At 38.7% G+C, this 25048-nt stretch overlaps 2 protein-coding genes across 3 annotated transcripts in view; both read right to left on the bottom strand.

Moving 5' to 3' along the window:
• The window catches only part of tbrg1 (transforming growth factor beta regulator 1), a 40156-nt gene extending 15994 nt beyond the window's left edge, over positions 1-24162 (bottom strand). Inside the window, exons 1-11 of one of the 2 annotated variants that reach the window (XM_049483703.1) lie at positions 23941-24162; positions 19061-19232; positions 18027-18084; positions 16208-16290; positions 16065-16101; positions 15757-15819; positions 12886-13092; positions 11080-11150; positions 5141-5373; positions 2236-2375; positions 798-944 (exon numbers count right to left, since the gene is read on the bottom strand). In XM_049483703.1, the coding sequence (XP_049339660.1) occupies positions 798-944; positions 2236-2375; positions 5141-5373; positions 11080-11150; positions 12886-13092; positions 15757-15819; positions 16065-16101; positions 16208-16290; positions 18027-18084; positions 19061-19188 (1167 nt within the window). In that variant the 5' untranslated portion in view covers positions 19189-19232; positions 23941-24162. The remainder of the gene's footprint in view (positions 1-797; positions 945-2235; positions 2376-5140; positions 5374-11079; positions 11151-12885; positions 13093-15756; positions 15820-16064; positions 16102-16207; positions 16291-18026; positions 18085-19060; positions 19233-23940) is intronic. The other variant, XM_022679753.2, reaches the window with a different exon arrangement.
• Positions 1-25048, bottom strand: part of cfap45 (cilia and flagella associated protein 45) — a 239992-nt gene that overhangs the window by 104429 nt on the left and 110515 nt on the right. The gene's annotated exons all lie outside the window — the stretch shown is intronic.

Genomic DNA, 25048 nt, shown 5'->3' with positions numbered 1-25048 from the left:
AAAATATCAAGCTATTGAAAGAGTAGTGTGAAAGATTTTCCTGGCCATCCTTGGGTCATCTTGGAATAACTCCACCCCTTTAAAAAAAAGTAACCTTCTGTGACATCACAATCTTCACACTATTTTATTTTTCAAGGAACTGAAGACACTTGCTGCTGTCTAATAACATTATTAATAATAATAATAATAATAATAATAATAATAATAATAATAATAATAATAATAATAATAATTATTATTATTATTATTATTATTATTATTAGACTTCATATACCTCATATTGTCTCATATTACCACTTAGTGGATAACATTACCACCTGCCAGAGAGCAACCATGTGGGAGACTGGGGTTCAATTCCAGGTCTGGGTGACTGTGCTGTGCTACAACAATGAGAGTCCTTGGGCAAGACTCCTAACACTACATTGGCCCTCTTTTGTAAGAGGAACAACCTTGTAAGATGCTCTGAAAAAGAGCATCAGCTAAATGCTGTGAATGTAATGTACATTTAAGTAAATGGGAAGTCGACAGTGTTGTGGTAAAATATTACAGTAATATTTTGTAAAAATAATTGTACAAAATCTAAACATATATTTAAACAGAAACAGAACACCGTGAACAATTTAACATGCCTGCAAGTCTAGCTCAACCACCTTTCCATCAAATGCCAATTTTCACAAATTATTTATTGAACTTGTCTTTGCTGTCATTAAAGCACGTGATAAAAGGAAATAAAAAGTGATTAAGCTGAAAAGTAGAAGTCATGGATCATTGGGCAGATGTTCACATCATGTACATACCTGTGGTCCTTGTCCACCATCTTTTATTTGGCAGGTGTAGAGGCACTGCTGTTCTGGATTCTTCGTGCTGGCAAAAACTCGCGTGCTGCAGAAGCCCACAGGGTAGATGGCGTATTCGTCATGAAAGTGAACCCGATCTGTGATGATCTGCAGAACAGAGAAAAACAGCATTCAGAGTTCAGAGTGGATTTTAATAGAGTGCTGCATGACTGCTGCGGTCAGCAAGGTTTCGTTTACTATAGTCCAATCTAAAAAGGCTTTTAGGTTTGTTTTACATTTCTGGAAAATTTGTGGTTTTCGAACCGTGGTATGTGTACCACTAGTTACCACTAGCACAACATATTACCTCATTACCTAAAGATGTGCTGCCCACACTAAAATATTCAGTTTATATAACCCTTCAACACTTAAGTTCTTCAGTCCCCCAAAACTACAGTATTATCCTTATTAACATCTGTTTCACAGGCCCTACAACAGAACCCTGTGGGACTCCACAATTCTCAATACTTCACTATATATCATCTAAGACTCCTGCTATTTTACTCAGAAGGCATACTCTACTGAGCAGAACCTGAGCTGCCTTCTATAAAGAAATCACACACAAAGCACACACGTGACCATGTTGATCAAGAAATACTAAACGCTATGTTTTTCATCCCATAAAACAATAACCAAAAGACACTACAGAGACAAAGCTACATGTCCCAGATTTTATACAGGCACTGTCATCATTCAGTGTCTTATCCTGTAGCCTAGTAGTTTAACATTAACAGCTAAAAGACAATTCAATTACACTAATTGTAAACAACAAACTCCTCAAATAATGCATACATAGTAACTTAAAAACAAGGGACACAAAAATACAGTCTGCTTTTGGAAAAAAATGTGCATCTAAAGTGCTTAAGAAAGTATAAATAAGTAAATAAAATGCAGTATTAGTCTTACTTTTAAATTTTTATAAATCTTTGCTTAAAAAAAAACTGTCAGGTCTATTCTCACACTCGTGTCAAGGAGCTGATTGGTCCGTTCACATAGCCGTGTAAAGGAGCTGATTGGTCAGCCCTCAGTTCCGGTTAGAGTGAAAGTGTTTATTTCAGAGGTGATTCTTTACGCTGCTGTTGTTTTTTAGTGCTATGCTCTCAGAACATGAGGCATGTTGGGTTGGAACAGTCTGCGTTTCGATGAAATGTTGTATTTTCCTTAGTAACTGTTTTTTTTGTTTTTTTTTGCGTGCCATCTGAATGAGCTTTCCTCGTACCTCTCCTGTGTGCCCCCCCCACACTCTCAAATCTCCAAATAATTAATGTACTTTAACTAATTATTATTGCTGCATTCTTGGCAAAATTATGACCTCCTAAGATATCCATATTTAAAAGACTTGCAGGTGTTTCTCATAAAATGTCAAGAGTATGTACAGACAATTCTACAGTTTACTGACCTCCCCCAGACTGTAGACAGTCAGGCCACCCAGTGTGATGGGGAAAACAGGCCGGCCAGAAGAATCCAGAGGGATGGGCTGCACCAGTTTACGCATTCCACTCTCAGACACTTTCCTCTTCTTAGACATCTTCCTCGACACTGAAAACAACACAACCGACACAACCACATTTACAACAATCCATTATAGATAAAGTGAAAAAACACTGATCAATTATACACACTAGCTTTGTTTTTTTCTAATTATTCATACCTAACTTTCTTTCCAATTTAGCTTAGCCAATCAGCCCACCCACTCACCAGGACTTTCTTACAATGCTTACAATGCATCCGATACATGAGAAGTCTGACTCCGCCTCTTTTCCAACTGCTGTGCAGCATCACAATATGCTCAGAGGACAGTGCCGGATGCCCAGCTCTGATACAACAACTATTAGATTACAGTAAATGTGATGAGGAGAGGGAGAGAGAGGGAAAGAGATGGAGACAGAGAGAGATATACCCATAGATAAGGTTCTCATTATCTGCTTACCCAAGTTCATGTAAAGAGGTTTGCATTCATACCCCTTAAACTTTGTCACTTTTTGTTACCTTACAGCCACAAACTTCATACAAAGTAGCACGTAACTGTGAAATGGAACAAAATAGGTTTCAAGACTCATCACCCTGAACACACCATCCCCTCTGTGAAACATGGTGGTGGCAGCATCATGCTGTGGGGATGCTTTTCTTCAACAGGGACAGGGAAGCTGTTTAGAGTTGATAGGAAGATGGATGAAGCTTAATACAGGGCAATGCTGGAAGAAAATCCATTGTAGGTGCAAAAGACTCGAGACCGGGAAGTAGAATCACGTTCCAATTAGACCAGGGGTGTCCAATTTTTTTTTGTTGGGGGCCAGAAGGAGAAATACATTTGAAGTCACGGGCCACACTCCGTAATAAAACAAATAATGAAATACACCACTTTAAATAATACATTTTCCTGATTACTTTCATTTACAAACCATTTTACTTGACTTACTATCTTTATCTATCTTTGACAGTGTTGTGTAAACTAAGATTTTTTAAACTGACGTTTCATTTCATGATGCCTCTTAATATTAAACTCCTTAATTACGGCAACTTTTAGACTCTTTGACCCGTTTTTTCTGCGCTACAACTTCACCCTCCCCGCTTTTAGACTCGTTGCTCCGTTTTTCTGCGCTAAAACTGCGCACCCTCTCCGCTTTTAGACTCTGTGGGACGTTTTTCTGCGCTAAAACTGCGCACTCTCTCCGCTTATAGACTCTTTGCCCCGTTTTTCTGCACTAAAACTGTACACCCTCTCCGCTTTTAGATTCTTTGGCCCGTTTTTCTGCGCTCAAACTGCGCACCCTCTCTGCTTTTAGACTCTTTGGCCCGTTTTTCTGCACTAAAACTGCGCACTCTCTCCGCTTTTAGACTCTTTGGGACGTTTTTCTGCGCTAAAACTGCGCACCCTCTCCGCTTTTAGACTCTTTGCCCCGTTTTTCTGCACTTAAACTGCGAAGCCTCTCCACTTTTAGACTCTTTGGCCTGTTTTTTTGCGCTTCAACTTCACTCTCACCGCTTTTAGACTCTTTGGCCCGGTTCTGACACCTAGCGTCAAACTTTGAATCTCACATTATAAAAACCTGCTTAACAGCGGGCCAACTTTCACTCTACTTCTAAAATACCTCGCGGGCCGCTCCAAAAAAGGAAACGGGTCGTAGTTTGGACACCCCTGAATTAGACAATGGCCCTAAACATACAGCCAGAACTACAGAATGGCCCAGTCAAAGTCCTGACCTAAATCCCATTATGCATCTGTGGCAAGACATGAACATTGCTGTTCACACACGCTCTCTATCCAACCCGACTAAGCTCGAGATATTGAGAAAAAAAGAATGGGGCTAAAATCTCAGTTTTTAGATGTACAAAGCTGGTAGAGACAAACTAAAAAAAAACTTGCAGCTGTAAATGCTGAGAGAGGTGGCTCTATCAAGTTTTGATAGAGGGGGCTGAAAACTTTTGGATGTCACACTTTTCAGATTTGTATTTGATTAAAATGTTGAAAATCATGTATCACTTTTGCAACACTTCGCAATTATGTACTACTTTGTGTTGGTCTATAGGGGTGGGCGATATGGTCCTAAAATAATATCACAATGTTTCATGGTATTATCGCGATAACGATACTCTTGGCGATATGACAAAAAAAAACTACTACTGCAACTAAACAAAACATTTTATTATTGTATAGAATATGATACTGCACACCTCTAACTGAGATATTAAAAAAACAAGAATAAAAAAAAAAAAAAAAAAAAAAAACAAGAATTCAAGAATTTTAGCAGATTTGTAACAGAACTCTAAATTTCTCCATATAGGGGTGAGTGTTATGGCACGATATTTCAGGGTATAATATCGTTCATGTTATTCAAAAACGTTGGCGATATTATCGCGTACGATATGATATGGCACACCCCTATTGGTCTATCACTTAAAATCTCCAAAAATATAGTTTGTATGTTTGTGGTTGTAAGGTGACTAAATGTGTAAAAGTTCTAGAAGGCATGAATACTTTTGCAAGCTACTATGTATTTAGTAAAGGTCTTGACTTCCTCATTACTTTTGAACATTTGAGTTAGCTTTTACAGCAAATCAAATGATATAAAACGGAAACAGCTGTGAATAAATCAGGTTCAAGTGGAAGTGGAAGTGGAAACTAACCACTTCACTGTAATGAAGGGTGGTACTTGCGGTACCTGATGTGGAATGCAGCATGCAGCTGGGCTTTGCTAACCAAACTCAGCCAGATTGTGGAAAAAGAGTATACCACACAATCCCCCTGAGAAACATATCCCAGCTGCTTTACAGCTTCAGACTATGCCCAGTTTAAGACCTACCGTCTTCTCTTCCGTTCTCTCTCCCTCTTTCTTTACGCTCCTTCTTTGGTTTCTTCAAGAAGGAATCTTCAGGTCCTGAGTGCCCGGGCCCCTGGTTCTGACCACCTGGCAGCATGGCGGGAGCTGCAGTACCTGAGCTGAAGGCAGCAGGGGGCAGAGAGGAGCTGTTGGGAGTTGAGATCACCTCCCCTTCAGCCAAAGACTGATACTGGATTAACGTCTTTAGCAGGAACCTGTTAAGAGAAGTGAGAACAGATAAAGCATAACATTATGACCACCTTTTTAGTTTTACACCCATTATCTATTTTTTAGGTCTACTGATCATATAGGACACTTTGTAGTTCTAGAATTACACACAGTAGTCCTGTATCTGTTTCTCTGCATACTTTATCATTATCCTCCTTTCACCCTGATCTTCAATGATCAGGACCACCCAGGAGAAACCACCACAGAGCAGCTATTATATGGGTAGTTGGTATTTTATACTTGTGCTGTGCTGGCATGAGTGGATCAAGACACAGATATCAATATATCAAAGTACTGCACTATTTTTTGTGGGGCAATTCTATAATGATGTTCAAAAACACTGTATCGATTTTGAATTATTAGTTTATATGGATAGATTGGTGTTACACAGTGGTTTATTTATGTTTTGTTTTAACCCCACCCACTGGATAGCAGTGCTGTACTGTCTTCAGATCCCAGTGAGCTGATTGGGTAAAAAGTAAAGTTTACTTTACTCCTTTACTCAGATTTTATGTTTTCAAGTTTTTTTTATTGGTTTTAACAATCAATAACATTTGGATGAGGTCTACTACACACAATATGAAAAGGTAGTTTATTTTCCTTTCATACCTTCATCAACCACCCTACACCATCATTCAGATTTCATTAAAACGTTTTTCCTAATATTAATTTTAAAAAATAAATAAAATAAAAAAATTACTTGTACTTTAATCACCTCGCAATATTCTGAACTGTAACTTGCGTATGGTGATATGAACTGTGTATCGCCTAGTTTTAATCCATAGGGTTTAATATGATGTTGGCCCACCCTTTGCAGCAGTAACAGTTTCAACTCTTCTGGGAAGGCTTTCCACAAGGTTTAGGAGTGTGTTTATGAGGTCAGACACAGACGTTTAACAACAAAGCCTGGCTCACAGTCTCTGCTCTGAGAGCTGAGGCAAAGTCGTTTGATTTGCTAAAGCATTATAGATTTTCTTTCACTGGAATTGAGGGGCCAAGCTCAACTCCCCCCTCCACCAAACTTTACACTTGACACACTGCAGTCAGAAAAGTATCATTCTCCAAGATTTCCCAACAGCTACCCATGATTTGTGACTCCAGAGAACAGTTTTCTATTGCTCTATTGGCCATGGAGTCCTGTTCCGTTAAGAGCTTGGAGATCAGGCTGAGTTGCTGCCGTTACTAATCACTCTCACTTTGTTATAATCTACCTAAATATAGTTTGTGGAATAGCTATTGAGGAAAGTTCACAACTGCACTTTCACTAATGTTTGTAGAAGCCATCTGCATGCCAAGCTGCTTGGTTTTATTTACCTGTGAAAAACAGAAGTGTTTGGAACACATGAATTCAATTATTTGGATGAGGGGTGATAAATACTTCTGCCAATATAGAGTGATTGCAAGATTAGAAATGGTGGCTGGCAGAAATGGTGGCTTCAGTATGCTTCCTGGACAGTGGGTCATGCCATCTGCACGCACAACACAGATGCCATCACAGGCCTAGTCCATGTGGAATAATTCATGCAGTTTAAATGTCTGAAACAGATAACCTCGGTGCCAGACATAACATAAGGATTTGACTGTCTGAATATTTGCAGACTGGAGTTCTGGAGTGCTGGAGCACCAGAACAGTTTCAGTGACCTTTTACACAGTTTCCACAAGTCTCAGGAAGTGCTCCAGAGGGAGGGAACTTCATGGAAAATTCCATCAGATTGTGTTTAGACGACTGTAATGGAGAATGCTGTCTGTGTACAACATCCCACCGGTGTTAAGGTCTGCTACAAATGACTGTAAAGGCAATCACTCATGCTCCGTTATGGGGACCTTTTCAACTTCTCCATTATAAGGGAGTGGTAGGAAAACTAGAGGCAGCAGTAGGGAAATCTTTATTAAAGCCTGATGCTCCAAGCACATGTCTGGAGGAAACCAGAAGGCTGTAGTGTATTCTCAGTTTGATACGGGTCAGGGCTTGAGAGAAGACGTGACCACAGACACGTTGCCGAAAGTTCCATTAATATTATAATATTAACTCTTTTAGAAGTATTATCAGATGGATAATACCAGCATTCAATTGAATTAATTTAGCATTTTTTATTTTATATATGTATATGTATATATACAGTCATATGAAAAAGTTTGGGCATCCCTGTTAATCTTAATAATTTTTAGTTCTAAATATTTGGGTGTTTGCAACAGCCATTTCAGTTTGATGTATCTAATAACTGATGAACACAGTAATATTTCAGGATTGAAATGAGGTTTATTGTACTAACGGAAAATGTGCAATACGCATAAAACCAAAATTTGACCGGTGCAAAATTATGGGCACCCTTATCATTTTATTGATTAGAATACTCCTAACTATTTTTTACTGACTTACTGCAGCACAAAAGGACACAGTCAAGGACAATCCACAGACCACCTCCAAAGAGCTGCAGCATCATCTTGCTGCAGATGGTGTCACTGTGCATCGGTCAACAATACAGCGCACTTTGCACAAGGAGAAGCTGTATGGGAGAGCGATGCGAAAGAAGCCATTTCTGCAAGCACGCCACAAACAGAGTCGACTGAGGTATGCTTTTGTGCTTCAGTAAGTAAGTAAGCATTAAATTAGAATCAAGTAACCAAAGCAAAGCTGGGAACAGAGGAATATTAACACAAACAACCAGATTTCCATTAACCAATAACCATAAAGCTTACTGCATTTTATATGAGACATGGAATACAACCTTTCTCAAAGAAAACCTATAAGTAGTTATGTTAAAGCTGGTATTAGTATCGGCAGATATTTGAAAATCTGGTATTGTAATGGAAGGAAAAATATTGTTGATACTGCACTTATTTCAAACATGCTTCAAAAAGATTTTAAAGTTGTTCCTATATTCTGTGACTGATGGCAGGACATTTTATGGCCTTCTTAGTCAGAAACAAGTCACATCTGTGTGTTCAGCTCTCCCAAATGCAGACAGAGAGCTACAAAAAGCTGCAGGATAAAGAATCCTGTGCTGGCTCAGTGACTAAAAGAAATCAGCTCCCACAAACCAGTTTCCTCCAGAATTCAGACATGCTGCAGACAAGCTGTCTGAGATGGGGGTGTGTCTGAGAGCATGAAGGTTTTTCCTTTCTTTTCTCTACACATCATTTACCACTCTGCTGACCCAGACAATTTAATCTTTAGACAGTTTTCCAGTCTGCCCTGGAGTCAATCTAGCTTAGACCAGTTTTTTTTGGATGTTCCAGTTTTGCTTCAGTTAGATTTATGGATTTATGTGTCTAGTATACTCATTTAGTTGATATCCAGTTTTTCCCCCCCATTTCTATTTAGTTTTACCTTTAAAGTAACTCTTAAGTCGCTAGACATCAGCATACCTCAGCATGCTACACTGTACACATGATACACAGAGCTACACTGCATATAATTTTAGCAGTGTGTACACTCTATAGTTGCAACATGGCATGGCAATGGATGAAAAAATAAAAATGAAGCACTAGGTGGTTTGGGTGCCATTGATTTAGGACTCAAACTCAAGGTAACTTATTATGAAATGGTAGCACAAGTACTAGAAAGGGAAGCATCATGGGAAGGGGAAAAAAGTATTGGGAAAAGAAAAGAGGAAAGCCAGACGAAGTATGAAATATTTTAAATTAATATTTAGCTATTTTATTTTAAAATATTAGAACCTCCATATAGATTGGTATAACACATCTAGTAAGGATATGTATGAAATTATAAACAAAAAAATAACATGGGGATATGGACATTGGAAATTAGACAACAAAGACAATGGACATTAGACAAAATAAATTTTATCCCTGGACTATTTTAAATTTATAAATGTAATATGTGATTAAGTATCTTGGATGAGCTCGCGTATCTTGATATTACGTGATATTATGTGATTGTACATGGTATATTGTGAGCCTTGGTTTCTTCCTCATTCAGCTCTGAGGGACGTTTTTCCTGCCTCCAAATTATGTCATGGTCTCAAGCATCGAGGTCAAAAAGAGGATCAACGATCCCTCCCGCAAATGCAGCAGCACACTGTAGCTCAAAGAGCCTTTCTCCGGAGAATGTGGACATTCTCATCTCCTTAAAGAAAAACTTAAAAAAATAAAAATAAATAAATAAATAACAGTTGTTTTGTCTAGCCTCAAATAGGTTAATAGTTTTGGTACCTTAAGGAACATCTTTCTCTCAGATAAAGTTAATAATATATATTTATTAAAGAAAAAAAACTTCATTCTCAGGGGAAGAAAAAGTCTTATTTTTCATGTTTAACTCTTATATTAGGATAGAGTTCAGTTTGTTAAGGCTCTAATTGTTCTATTATTTTTTACATGACTGTTCCTGTTTTTCTTGTATTATTTATTTTGTTATGTGCACACTGCTGCTACCAAAAAAGCCACTAGATGGCATTACAAATATATCTTAACTAAATTAGTTAAATTTGACCATTAGTGCCTAATGTGGTGTATTACAGATCACTTGTATCACTTTGCATCACTTTTATTAAGGCCATCTTTTTAAAATAAGATATTGTAAATTTGATAAATCAAACCAATGACTGACCATAGACTAATCTAAAACTGGCATAGGCCTCTCTGTTGTAAAAAAAAGAAAGAAAAAAATCGAGAATCGAATCGAATCATGACCCTAAAATTGGAAATAAAATCGAATTGAGGATTTAAGGAATCGACTATTGCTCACTGGGGGTTCTGAGATGTATGTTCAATGTTTGGTCTGATTCTCTGCCCTGCTAGCATGTTACTATAAAACTGCTGTGGCAACATAAGATGTAAAGGAGATGTATAAATAAGATTGTTTTTTTTTTTTTTTTTTGGATAATGTCTCACAGTTGTAAACACAGAGCATAAAGTAATTGCGAAAACATTGCAATCTTTTCCACACTAACTCAACTTCTACTATACCTCCATGTATGAATTTGACTGTTTTTATCCTAGATTTAATTAGCAATAAGTGATAGACAAACACAAAATAGCACATCATTTTAAAGTGGAACAAAAATTATACATATTTTTTTATTCAGATTTGTGAAGTGCACAACTCAGTTGTCCTGTGTCTCAGTTGTGGATTTCTGCAGCTCCTCCAGAGTGATCATTGGCCTCTAGGCTGCTTGTCTGACCAGTGCCCTTTTTGCTCGATCTGTCAGTTTGGGTGGATGGCCTTGTTTTGGTAGGTTTAAAGTTGTAGAATACCTTTTCTATTTTTGGATGATAGATTGAAAAGTGCTCATTGGGATGCTCCAAGCTTGGGATATGTTTTTTATATGTTCATAACTTTATCTCTGACCTGTCTGGTGAGTTCCTTGGTCTTCATGACGCTGTTTTTTCTCTAATGTTCTCTAACAAACCAATGAGGCCTTCACAGAACAGGTGTTTATATTTATACTGAGACTAAATTACACACAGCTGGACTCTATTAAACAATTAAGTGACTTCTGGATTTATTTAGGGGTTTCAGAGTAAATGAAGCTGAATAGGTTTCAGATATCACTTTCGTAACAATTACGTTCTACCTTGTGTTAATCTATTAAGTTTGCGATTGTAAGGTGGCAAAATGTGATCAATTACTGTCAAGTACTGTCAGTTAATTTACCATTACTGTAAGTGTTACCAAATATGACTCCAATCTGTCCCAACACTGGTTTGATCATTTTGAGATTTTACTCACCTCCTCTCTTCTTTCGCTCGCACAAACTTCTCCTCCAAGTGAGCAACTTCATCACACAGAGCTGCGTTTTCCTGCATTGCAAAGAACACAAGTTCTCAGCACAGCATTCACATAATACATTCACACTCTCATGAAGAATAAAGTAGCCTTTGACGGTCTACAGAGCCTAATACTTAATGTAAAATTGATACTAATTTTAATGGTTCTTTACACTCATATATATCTCTGTTTACTCCACTTTCCATGTAAATCTAATCCTGTACATACAGAGCTATAACTAAGCTACAACCATACATAGCCAACACTGGCTCCACACTATCTTTCAGGAACTCTAGAAACCCTAAATGGTCATGGATTGGCATGGCATCATCTGTAATAATTAAACCCCAGAAGCCCTAAATCTGGGGTTACCACTCTTATCCATGATGGTTGGTGTGGTTGCAGGTTTTCATTCAGACCAAGCAGAAACACACCCTGTATATGTAACACTTCTTTAAAGGCTAAAAAAAGAACAAGAAGAATCAGGTATGCTTCTGCTTTACTGGAACGAAACCCTGCAACCAAGCCGACCCACTGTGGATGGTCATGGATTGACTCCAGGGCTGCGTCCAGAAACTTTTGCTACTTCTCCTCTTCTCCTTGAAAAGGTTGAGGGATTAAAATGAGGAGAAGAGCAGGAGGAATTGTGAGAAATAGCAGTAATTGGCGAAATGGGACAACTGATATCTTTTAATGGGATGTTAACTACTGATGGTCTGAGCCAATCACAACGCTCACTTTCAGCTCACCAAAAACTGGTTAGCCAATCATAGCTGCTGCAAGCAGTTAGTAAATATATGGTCATTGTTTTAATTGTGTTGACTGTGGATATTTAAACTCCTGCTCATTGCAGAGAAAATAATAGATTTATATACAGTCACATAATAGTTTTGTTATTAAGGTGTATAATTTATACACATACACAATTTCATAAATATTAGTAAAAAAAAAAAAAAAGAATTCATTAAATAACGTGTGCCCACAGTGATATTATTATTACTCCAAAATCACTAAGTATTCTTGGGTAGGATACTCTGGTGTAGTTGATCTAAGAAAGCAGCTTTTTTTGTCTTCTCCAGTATTCAGACAGACGGCAACATGGAGTCACCAGTTTCCAGGTCACAAAGGAGGAGGAGGAGCATCAGTAAGTAAAAGCGGTAACTTTAGGGGTGTCTGAACGCAGCTCAGGTGACCTATCTTGAAATACCAAAGCCCTAAATCAGTGTTCTTCAATCCTGGTCCTGGCGCCCCCTTCACATCATATTTTAGAGAGCTACCTGATTTAACAGACCTACTGAAACACTGAAAGGGCTTGTAAATGAGCTGATTAGTTGATTCAGGTGTGCTGGGAGAAGGAAACTCCATAGATATGCCATAACTGGTCATGGATTGGCTCCATTTGATCAATAATTAAATACAGTAGTGAGAACGGACTGCTACACATGATCTACAGACAGGATGCAAATAATCTTGCATGAACTACAGAAGCCCTAAAGAGTCATTTTTGGCTTCTAAATGGTCATGAACTGGAACTACAGACATGCCAAGGATTTTGTCAAGGATTGGCACCACATCATGTCATGAACTCCAGAAGCCCTAAATATAGTCATGGATTGGCTCCACATAGTTTTCTAATGTTTGTTCTCTCCTTACATTACAGCTCTTTAGAATCAAAGCTACATATTTAAGTGGATTAACTGTAAGATGTGTGAAATCTTCTGAATGCCACTGTAACAGTCCTGTACTATCATTAGCAAAGCTACTCACAAAGATCATGGCGCGAGCTGCTTTGCGCAGACGGAGGTACTTGAGCCTGTACTTCTCGTTCTGGTTCTTGCGGAGAGCTTTCTTCACTTTTGGCTTGATGTCCAAGTGGCCATGAGGTGAGGGAACGGACGGCAGAGACGAGCCTGAAGTGGAGAAAGTGGTCTGGGCAGTAAACGCCTGCAGGGCCTGCTGCCTCTCTTCATCAGTCTGGACACATGGGACATGTATAAAAAAAAAATAAAAAAAAAGTGGAAAAAGGGACTGTATGGGTAAAATAATGTCTAGGCAACATTTAAACGATTTCCTGCTCAAAGTAACACAACAGATGTGCAAAGACATGTTCGGTGCCATATATTTCTATTTTTGCACTAAAGCTTTAACAAATCCCCCAATTAATGAACATTTATAGTAAGTTGATTACTGTGTTGTTATAGGGGCCTTATCCTATATATATCTTTTTCCTCTGACATTTTATTATAGTTTATTTGTGTGGCTAATGTTTTATGTTTATATAAAAATAAACTTGCATTCTGGAAATTTTAAATCACGATCATCAGTCAATCAAACTATAAGTAGGCCTTTCACAATAACGTTTGTGATGAAGACCATTTTTTGCTACGCATATGATTTGATAATATAAACAGCATAATAATGCAATAACATCATTTTAAACAGCAAAAAAAACCATTGAATTCCTAAGAATATTTAGACTTTCAACATAGTGGCTTGATAGGCAGCATCAAGGTTTGAAAAAAATTACAGGTCATGTACATATATTGTACGATAAAGCAATAATTTTTGTGACAGGCATACATCTTATATAAATATATATATATAACTTCTTATTTTAAACAAAGTTGATACACCAACTTATTCAAACAAGAAATGTGTTCTTCTCAAAAAAAAAAAAAAAAATAATAATAATAATAATAAAATAAAAAAAATATATTTTTTAATATATATATATGTATATATATATATGTATATGTATATACATATATATATATACATACACATACACACACGCGCACACACACACATTGTGCCTATATACCCAAAACCCAAAACAAACCAACTTGGTGGAAATAAACCATGGAAAAACAGTTAAGGCCAAACAATAACTAGTAGTTAAAATAACAGAATAGCCAGGTTTAAGCGGTTGAAGTGTTGAACCATGGTCTGGGGTTTATTTGCAGTGTGAAAACAGTTTTTTGGATGGTTCAGACTTTCAGACCAACTACAGAAAGTTGAGGCAGGCAACTGTCACCTATTAAACAATAAAAGGAATAGAAGAGGCTGAAATTTGACTCCTCTTGGTGTTCAGGTGCGTCACGCAGCAGTATGGGTACAACAGATTCCTCTGGTGATTCTACACTGCATCTACTGTAACTGTAGATTAACCCTTATTCATAAACAGAGATACAAAGAATCTGAGGAGAATCTGTTACACAGAGATGTATATTAACAAAGAAGGACTCCTCCACCCTTATTTCACTACATATCTTCAGTGTGTTTAATATTTTTTAATTCTTTGTGCTGCATCGTTTTTTGATACAGTTATGAAAATATTATGAATCCAGCTGTTTTATAAAACTTTTCAGTGCTTTCTGTAATAACTACATAACAGTGCTGTACGTCTACTGTTAGTATTTGAGTTACATATTTTAGAATAAACTACTTACAGTACTTAAGTAGAAAAAAATGTTGAATACTTTAGTAGTAGAAAAGAAGAATACAAATGAAAAGAATGTGCTGGAACCCGCGTGTAATCCCAATTATCAAGTGCTGGGCCTTGAAATCTTTTTCTTTATTATTCAACCTTGTGATTAATGCAGCATTTTGAATGTTAAAAATTAGATTACATCTGACACTTGGTTGAAGCTTTGCTTTAAAATGAATGACAAAAGCAATCACAAACTTCATATGATGACAAAAAAAAAAAACATTGGACATTTAAAACATATCAACTAATTAATGTCCATGCTGACGATATGAGACGACTAACATTGATGGAAAAGTACAGTGGTGTTAAAAAAAAAAACTCTTTAGATTTTCCTATATTTCTGCAACATTTTTTTCATTAAATATCATTTATTAATATAAAATATTGCAAAACTGCTTCAGCTCTGTTATGTTGTTGGGTTTCCTCAAATGAACTGCTGCTTTTGCTCCGCCCACAATATTTCTAATGCACTACAGTTATGGACATATGTCCTGATTTTTTCGTACAGAATTTGCTGATTAATTACTTAACGACTCCATCGTTGAATTAATGATTTTGCAAAACAGGCCCAAACCATGATACTACCACCACCATGTTTCACAGACAGAATACGTTTTTTTTTTTGCTGGAATGCAGTGTTTAACTTTTTCCAAACATAGCGCTTCTTTGCACGCTTCAAACGTAGAAAAATAATCTGTTGCTTTAAATAAAGACAGGTATCTATTGACAACCGGCTAAAAAATAGCTAATTCTAAGTTCATCTTCAAATGACATTATAATCCAAAAGGTTCACATACTTTTGCCCTTCACAGATTTGGATTGTTTTTGATCAATAAATAAATGAGAAAGTCTTAACTGTATGACTTGGTTCTGCTTAACTACTTTTAAGACCTGTATTAAAAGCTAATAAGTTTGAGATCAATTGTGTGCAGAACTATAGAACCTTCTAAAGAGTTCACAAACATTCAAGCAACTTAGAATGATTGATTTGAACAACAATGCAAAAAATAAAAGCAAAAATAAAACTACCTTAAACGCATTAATCTAACCTAAATCTATAGAAACTGATTTTTGCAACTTGTAATTTTAGTTAATTTAAGCACTTAATGAACTTAATGAAATTAATTCTAAGCACAAACCAAACTTACCAAGAGGGCAAAGACTCCATTTCTGTTCTCAATCCTCTTGAAGCGCCTGCTCCCTTTCTGAGTCTGAAATACAGCGCGAAACTGAAGCCAAAGCTAGGGGTGTTGAAGCCTAAACTCTACAGATCTTTAATCAGGGCAATTCATTAATAAGATTAAAGTCTAATCTTTGGGAGATTAGTAACAAAATAACTTACTAACAAACAATGAGAGCAAATAAAAAAAGACATATGTAAAAAGACATGCTTAACTGACTATGAATATGAGCAGCTTGATGGACAACATTCACACTGAGTGACTCAGTGTCTTACCTCACGGTACATTACAGCCTCCAGGCTCGACTTTGCACTATGGGATGGAGGAAAGATGATTGTTCAGTAGTTTTTTTTAATGCGATTAAAAATTTTACAACCGTTGTATATAAAATATACAGATTTGTGATTTATTTTCATACTTGGACTGCACCAGTCCCCGATCAATGATCCTCTGCTTGATCTCCTTGATGTGCATGGGGCGTCCAGCCTCTTCAAGGACAATCTGGAAGAAAAATTTAAATGGTAAAGTAAAGTAAAAAAATATATATTTACTTTACCAACACATAAGTTTACATTTCTAACATAGCAAACCTCCCATGATTTTTAAACTTTTTTAAAATTCTGAATCTGAAATCGCAAACTTTTTATATGAATTAATTAAAAATAAAGTAAGATTTATTTTAGCAGTGTTGTGGACCTAAAAAAATAACTGAATAATAAGGAATATTTTGTGATTATTATGATCATATCATGATAAAAAATTTATATTTTTGTATTACCCTGTATTTCTTGGATGGAGACAAAATAATCATGCAGTGAGGTGAACCTAGCAAACAGATAGCTTTAGGTTCAGACACAGAAGTTCTAAGGAAGAAAATTAATGCTAGAGATGGAAGTAATCTTCAGAAATTGACAGTAGTGACGCTGTGTTTGCATCACTATATAATACTGCTAACACGTTAGCCTAGTGCTGTGCAATAAATATTGTTTCTTCATCAATTATTCATGCAAATATATAAAGGAGGTTATGATGAAATGTATTGGCTGCACTAAAAGGTAGTAATTCTCATCTGTGAAAGTTTGGTTTAATGTCACTTTGAAATAAAGTTGGAAAAAAGTTAGCAATTATATTATTTTGTCATATTTTTTGAAGAGTAACTGAAAACATACTTAAATGTGGTACATCATGATATATATTGTTATCGTGATATAAAAAATTCCATATCGTGATATATGATTTTTCCCCATATCGTCCAGCACTAGGTCAGCCCCATAATAGCTATTTAAAGAAGAAAAAACTTAAAAAGAATCAGTGTTAGACTGAATTTTTTTTATTATATTTATATTAGTGAAAAAATTAATGGTACTATCACAACAACATTCAGCGACTAATCATCATTAATATATATTTATTTTTTTAAACGCTTGTAGTTTCCTGTATGTTTGGGAGAGGGGGCAGTACTAATAGCGTAGTGTGGTTTAGGCGTGGCAGACTAGAGTTTTGTTTACTGTATAATATTATAATATCACAGGATAGGATGTTATTAACTGAAAATATTGTAATGTGCTGGTTTAAAGAGTTTAACTGAGAGCATTAATGGAGAGATGAAACAAGACTGTAGCTAAATATTCCAAACATGCAATCAGCTGTGTGTGTGTGTGTGTGTATGTGTATGTGTTTGAAAGAGAGACACAGGAAATGAGAGAGGAAAAGCGCCTTCAGAACAGTGTTTATGTGTCAACAGATTGGAGGAAAATAAAAGCAGAGCTAAGTATAGGATGGGTAGATTTCTCAATTAGTGTGTTTGCTAACCAACCAGTGCGACAGTGTGAGAGGCTGCGAACACACGAACTAACTTAGGACATGGAGAAATGCGAGATCGAGCGATATGTGTACTTTAGAACATGGAATTTTACAACCATACCAGGAGTTTAAAATGTGTACATGTTGGCATGTCTGTAATACATGCATGCTGTCATTATTCCACAAATCCATATCATAGTCAGACATTATATGTTGGTAACTAAATTAAATTGCACTCTGATTCTTTACCATATCATATCAGCACAGGGATTTTCTACACAATAAGAAAAAAAGTCAAATTTTCATATATAATTTGACTGACAAAAAGCACTAGATTAGATTGCATAAGGCTAATATTTAAAAATGATATTAGAAATTAAAAAGTGGCATCTTGCCATCCCTACATTTTTATATCTGCAGAAAAAAAAACTAACCTGAGCCGCATCGAGCCACGTGAGGTTCGGTTTGTCCGAAACTTCTCCAGATGGTTCCCTGAAACAAACACAACTGTCTTCAACATCCTCCTCTAAACTATGCAAACTCTTCAGGCAATCTCACACATCTCTTTGATGTCAAACAAATAAACTTGTAAAAGAGCCTGTCATAAAAATATTTTTTTTTTTATATAAGCTGAGAAACACCCGCCAATCGGAAATTAGTGCCTGATTTAATGATCTGCAGACATCTTAATATGCTATAATTACTACACACTTTGATTACTGCAATTACTAGCTCTATAAAGGAGTTAGTCATTCAATATTATCCTGTTCCAAACTGCAGCTAGACAGGAGACAACATCTCTATACCAGCTTCCAATAAAAATACAGTATACAGGAGCGTGAAAAGTATTTGCCCCTTACAGATTTCTTTTGTTTTTGCATTTTTGTCATACTTACACTTTTCATATTATCCAACAAACTTTTATATCAGTCAAATATAACATGAGTAAATCTAAAAAAAAATGAAGGCTTTAGGACTCCAGCAGACCACAAAGAGAGCCAAACTTCACAAAAGAATAAAACATGGAACACCTTCCCAAGAGTGGCTGGCCAACCAAAATTATTCCAAAAAGGCATGGACAACTCATCTAGGATGTCACAAAATAATCCAGAACAACATCAGTTAAGGTCACTGTCAATGTTTCAATAATAGGAAAGAGACTGGTCGAAAATGGGAGAGTTTTAAGTTAAAAAACACTGCTATTTATAAGTTATCTTTGTCTAAAATTAAATAATTTTTGTATGACAATCAGAAAAATATCAATATGACAAAAAAGAAAACACAAGAATAATATACTTTCCAAATATTTTAGTCCAAAAACGTATTTAAAATTGCGATAGGATATTCTGACCATATCGCTCAGCTCTACCTGCACAGCTCTTCAATGAGTTCTGGCTGCTTATAAATGTGTTTACACATAAATCTGACTCCACATCCTTTAGATAACCACATGTATTATAACACTCACGCCTCCAGAGCTTCAGACGCTGCAGACAATCCAGTCATGCTGTCCAGAGCCGGGAAGAGTGAGTAACTGCCCTGACCGTCCGACTCCATCTCTGACTCAAAGTTGGAGAGGGTGTTGAGGGGGTCCATTGTAAGCAAAAGGTTTGGTGTAGTGTCAATTGACTAGCTGATATCTGTAAAACACAAAACCATCAATTCATATAATTGCAATTTATACTACTGTCACCAAACAAATGTTTTATTTTTTTTATTTTAAGTGATAGAACAACACAAAATAGCACATAATTGTGAAGTGGAATGAAAATTATACATGGTTCTTTTTTTTTTTTTTTTTTTTGAAAATTATACATGGTTTTTTTTTAAAGCTTGAATCAAATAAAAATCTAGGCCGTCAAAGTCCCATCACCTCCTCCTCGTGGCGACGGCTGGTAACGGGACCCTTGGGGTCTCGGCAAACGGTGAGGGCTTCCAACGTCAGATGGAGCGACGCATCGGTTGGAGAATTGTCGGTCGCACCAAAATGGACATGCCAGCTCGAAATTTGGTAGTAACAACTAGGGCGTCCCCCGGAGGCGACGTGTGCTGTCCTCACCTGAACGGCGCGAAAAGTAAGCGAGGGTCCCCCGCCCACGGGCGAGGCGGGCCAAAGAAGTTAGCCCAACTTCGAATTGGAACCATCAACATCGGTACAATGACCGGAAGAAGCCGCGAATTGGCCGCATCCTTGAAGAACCGCCGCATCGACATTGCGTGCGTTCAAGAAACAAAGTGGAAGGGATCAAAAGCCAGGGACATCGGCGAAGGCTTCAAGCTCATCTACAATGGCCACAACTCGGCTCGGAATGGCGTAGGAATTATCGTAAATGAGAAGCTCAAGGACAGTGTGGTCGAAGTGAACCGAACATCAGATCGGCTCATGTCAATCAAGATCCATTCAGGCGAGGTGGTCCTGCAAGTAATCTCATGCTACGCCCCGCAAACCAACTGCACCTGCGAGGAGAAGGACAAATTCTGGGAACAGCTGGATGCTGTGATCCAATCAATCGGACCCGTAGAGCATCTGGTGATCGGTGGAGACCTTAACGGCCACGTCGGATCCACGAGGAATGGCTTCCATCAGTATCACGGAGGCCAAGGCTACGGCACCCGTAACGATGATGGCCAGCGCATCCTGGAGTGTGCCGAAGCACACAACCTTGCGATCGTTAACACCTTCTTCAGGAAGAATGCGCCTCACCTGATCACCTACAGCAGCGGAGGAAGGTCAACCCAGATCGATTATATCCTCGTCCGGCGTCAACATCTCAAGCTCGCTATCAACGCGAAAGTGATTCCATCAGAATCAATTGGAGCGCAGCACCGCCTCCTCGTATCGGACATGCGCCTCGACCTCGGTCAACACCGTAAGCTGCGCACGACCCTGGGATCGAGAATCAAGTGGTGGCATCTACCGGAACCAATGCCATCAGTAACCTCGGAATTGACACCGACCAGCCGGCTGACGCCATGTGGAACGACATGGCGTCACGGATCCACTGCGTGGCGGAGGAACTTATGGGACGAACAAAACCTGGCAGAAAATTCATCGATAAGCAAATTTGGTGGTGGAACAAAGAAGTGCAACTGGCGGTCAAGGACAAGAAGGCGGCCAAGAAAGTATGGTTCGCCTCCCAGAACACCGCCGATCACCAGCGCTATCGTGCCCTCAAGTCGGCGGCAAAGCGAGCAGTCGCAGTGGCTAAGGCCGCCCACTACCAACGCCTCTACGACGACCTGGACACTCGAGAAGGGGCGAACAAGATCTATCGACTGGCTAACGCCCGCCACCAGGCGACACTTGACATCAGCCAAGTCAAGCACGTCAAGGACGAACAACACCAGACGCTCCGGGGGCCGCGAGAAATCTTGCAACGATGGGGCACCTACTTCGCCAAGATCTCTAACGAGGAATTTCCCCACCCACCAATCGAATCTGCTGATCCAGTCTCTGGCCCCGTCCCACTGATTAGCACCGCCGAAGTCGAAATTGCCATAAAGAGGATGAAGAATGGAAAAGCCCCAGGACCGGACGATATCCCTGCGGAGGCATGGAAGCTTATGGGCCGCCAAGGTGCTGCACTGCTCGCCAGCCTTTTTAACCGCACCGTCGAAGATGGAGCCGCCCCTAAGGCTTGGCTGACCAGCACCACGGTGCCCATCTGGAAGGGCAAGGGTGACGTCCTGGAATGCGCCAACTACCGACCCATTCGCCTCTTGTGCCACGCCATGAAGATCTTCGAACGAGTCATTGATGCCCGGATTCGCAAGATAGTCGATTACCGACACCCAACCAGTGCGGATTCGTCAAAGGCCATGGAACAACCGACGCCATCCATGCAGCCAGGCTGCTTATTGAACGCCACCGAGAAAAGAACCTGCCGATCCACATGGCGTTTCTGGACCTGGAGAAGGCGTTCGACCGAGTGCCTCACGACCTCATCTGGCACGCCCTGCGGTCCCACGGAGTACCCGAGATCTACGTCCAGTGGATCCGGCTACTCTACCAAGACGTCAGCAGCGTCGTCCGAAGCCCAGTGGGAATCTCACCACCATTTCCAATCACGGTGGGAGTGCACCAAGGATCGGCCCTGTCTCCGCTCCTGTTCATCCTGTGCATGGACACAGTAACTGCTGATCTCCAACACCCGCACCCGTGGACGCTACTGTATGCCGACGACGTGGATATAGCTGACGAAGCCCGAGGACAACTGGAGGCCCAAGTGCAACAATGGGACGCAAGTGGCGCCAAGTGACGGGCGTACTCTGCGACCGCAAGATGCCAGTATGCCTCAAGGGCAAGATATACAAGACCATCGTACGCCCTGTCGCCCTCTACGGTTGCGAATGCTGGCCCGCAACCGCACGACACGAGCAAGCGCTGCACGGCATGGAGATGAGGATGCTCCGGTGGAGCCTCGGCCTGACGCTGCATGACCACATCATGAACGAGGACGTCCGAAGACGAATGGGTGTGGCCCCGATTACCGACAAGATGCGAGAAGCACGCCTGCGGTGGTACGGACATGTTGCCCGAAGCGATGAGAACTCGGTGGCCAAGACAGCGGTGCGCCTCAGCCCACGAGGGAGGAGGCCCCGAGGACGGCCAAAGAAGCGGTGGCTTGACCGGATTAAGGAGGACATGAAAAACTTAAATGTTGCTCCTGAGGACGCCATGGATCGCACCAAGTGGAGACTGGCATGTCGATACGCGGACCCTGCGACTTAAAGCGGGAATAACGCGAGGAAGAAGAAGAAGAAGAATCAAATAAAAATCTAAAAGGTCTGTTGTTCCCCTTCACTCTGAAACCACTATATAAAATACAGGGCAATCATTCACTTTCAAAAGTCACTTAATTAGTAAACAGAGTCCAGCTGTGTGTAATTTAGTGTCAGTATAATTACACCTGTTCTGGGAAGGCCTTAGTGGTTTGTTAGATGACACTTGTGAACAAAAAAGCATTGCAAAGACCTGGAAAAACACCAGATAAGTCAGAGATAAAGTTGTGGAGAAGTTTCAAGCAAGGTTAGGTTAGGTTAAATGCAAAGCACTGTGTGGCAGAAAAGTAACACTGCTCATCACCCTGGGCACACCATTCACACTTTAAAACATGGTGGTGGCAGCATCATGCTGTAGGAATGCTTTTCTTTAGCAGGGACAGGGAAGCTAGTCAGCGTTAATGGGATGATGGATGGAACTAAATACAGGTCAGTCCTGGAAGAAAACATGTTAAAGGCAAATAAATAACCCTAAAAATACAGCCAGAGCTACAGAGAATAGTTTAAGATGAAAAAATATTTGTGTGTGTAGGAATAGCAAGACATGAAAATTGCTCTTGACAGATGCTGCTGTCATGGGTTCTGTAGAACTGGGAGAAAATATTTACCTTTTCTAATTTACCTAATAAATCAGCATACACTGTATGTCCCTGTCTGTACAAATTATGCAGAAACATTTGCTTATTTACATTGATTTAAAGAATAAATGTCAAACCTAGCTCAGAGACATATCTGCGACTTCATTATATTTAAAAAAAAAATCTATCAAAAAAGACAATGTATCAGATCATATATCAATTTTTGCCTAACAGCAACATCTTGCCATAGAGGGTTATGTAGCTAACAAACTAGGTATTTAACTGACTAACTAACTAACTAACGCTACAGTATTTGAGTAGTAACTGCTAGCTTGTCCACCACTGATAATGTTAATAGCTCATAGGACGAGCTGAACACAAAAGGTATTCTATTAAAAATATTTAGAACTAACAGTGTGACAGATAAATAAACTGTTGATGGGGACAGAATTTATATGGACATTATTTGTAACCTAATATGTACAATACATAAACTTCACCAGAAGGATAATGGGGAAATATTCTCAGAAAGAGTCTAGTTACAGGCTTAGAAACAGTAATACGCAGTCTTTTCTAAATCTTAGTCTGTGACTAAAAAGTCTGAGACTGGTCTTTAGAAGTGAAAGGGTGTCAGGGTGGTTATTTTTAATCTTTTCAAAGTCATGTAGCGTATGGACAGCATAAATCACCAGCAGAAAACTGGTCTCGAGCTGGAATTGTGAACAAGGTAAACTGGCTTGCAGCCAAACAAGCTTCACAGACACTTAACGTTATAGCCACAAACCACACTTTTAATAACGATAACAAAAGGAAATGCTTTAATTTTAGATTACTAATATTTACTATTTAACCTACGGTCCTCACCCCGTGTTTATAACAGAGCTGAGCTGAGAACAGGAGCTAATCTGGGCTAGGCTAGGCTAGCTCAGCTCTCAGTGTTTATACAGAGTTAGCTCGAGGCTAATATAAACACAGAGACGGGGTTTACCTGAGCGCCTCTGTGGTGATTTACAGCGGGGGGAAATGTTCATATTTTATATAAAGGAGTAAAGAAGAGTAGCTGGTCTCTGTGTTCAGGATCCTGTGAGCTGATTTAGTGAATTAATCCCTGAAAAACCCGCAGAAGTTTCAGACTAACAGTGCTTCTTCCTCTTCTCTTGGAGTAATGGCGGTTAGCAGCCCTACAGGCTCACCACCGCCACCCGCTGAACCGGAGAGTGAATCAAGACCGCAGCCCAACAGTCAGAGAGAAAAAGACCCTTTAGACCAGGGATGGGCAATTCATATATCCAAGGGGCCACATAAAACACTTCTATCACTTTTAAAAATGCAGTAATTGTATGGTTTTGATAAGCTGTTACTGGTAAGAGTAAATCTTACATGTTGGCAATAATAATTAAGTAAAAAATAAACACGAATAGCATATAATTTTTTATTAACATTTACATAACCAGTATTAAATTTAAACCACGATTGCTATTCAGCTTGTACTCTAATTACCTCATTTGCTGTTTTTGGTATTTTGTCTGTTTTGGGATTAAAGTCTTGTTCAGTTTCTGAAGAGGATATGTAAAGTGGTGGGTATAGAAAGTCAAAGAGCCGGATGTGGCCCCCCGGCTGTAAAATGCCCAGGTCTGCTTAGACCATAGAGTCACAATCAATCAATCAATCAATCAACCAACCATCCAACCAACTTTCACTCAAGCATGTACTTTAAAAGGGATTTTAAATAAAAGTTAAATGGCAAAGGCATTAGAAAAAACAACAATTAATATTTAATTAAGAAAAAAAATAATAATTCAGAGTAAAAGAAGACTAGAAAAATTAAGTAGCTAACAATAACACTCCTATTATAAAGAGAAAGTTGAAAGTAAAATGGTAAAAAAATTAAATTAAATTAATAAAAGGACAAAATAAAAAGATAAAAAAAAACTCAGCTAAAACAGGCTGCCTGAAGGTAGTAAGAATTGTAAAGTTTAGTGCTTTCATTGCAAAAGACAACATCTGATTTCTTTTTTCAAACAGCAGCTTAGCCCCACCCACTGCATTGGACAAAATAAAAAAAAATATATATAAAATATAATATATATATATAT

The sequence above is a fragment of the Astyanax mexicanus genome, chromosome 9 (assembly GCF_023375975.1).
Source record: "Astyanax mexicanus isolate ESR-SI-001 chromosome 9, AstMex3_surface, whole genome shotgun sequence".
NCBI classification, from domain to species: Eukaryota; Metazoa; Chordata; class Actinopteri; order Characiformes; family Acestrorhamphidae; genus Astyanax; species Astyanax mexicanus.
The sequence above is the reverse complement of the archived record's forward strand: the minus strand, read 5'-3'. Positions and strand labels throughout refer to the sequence as shown.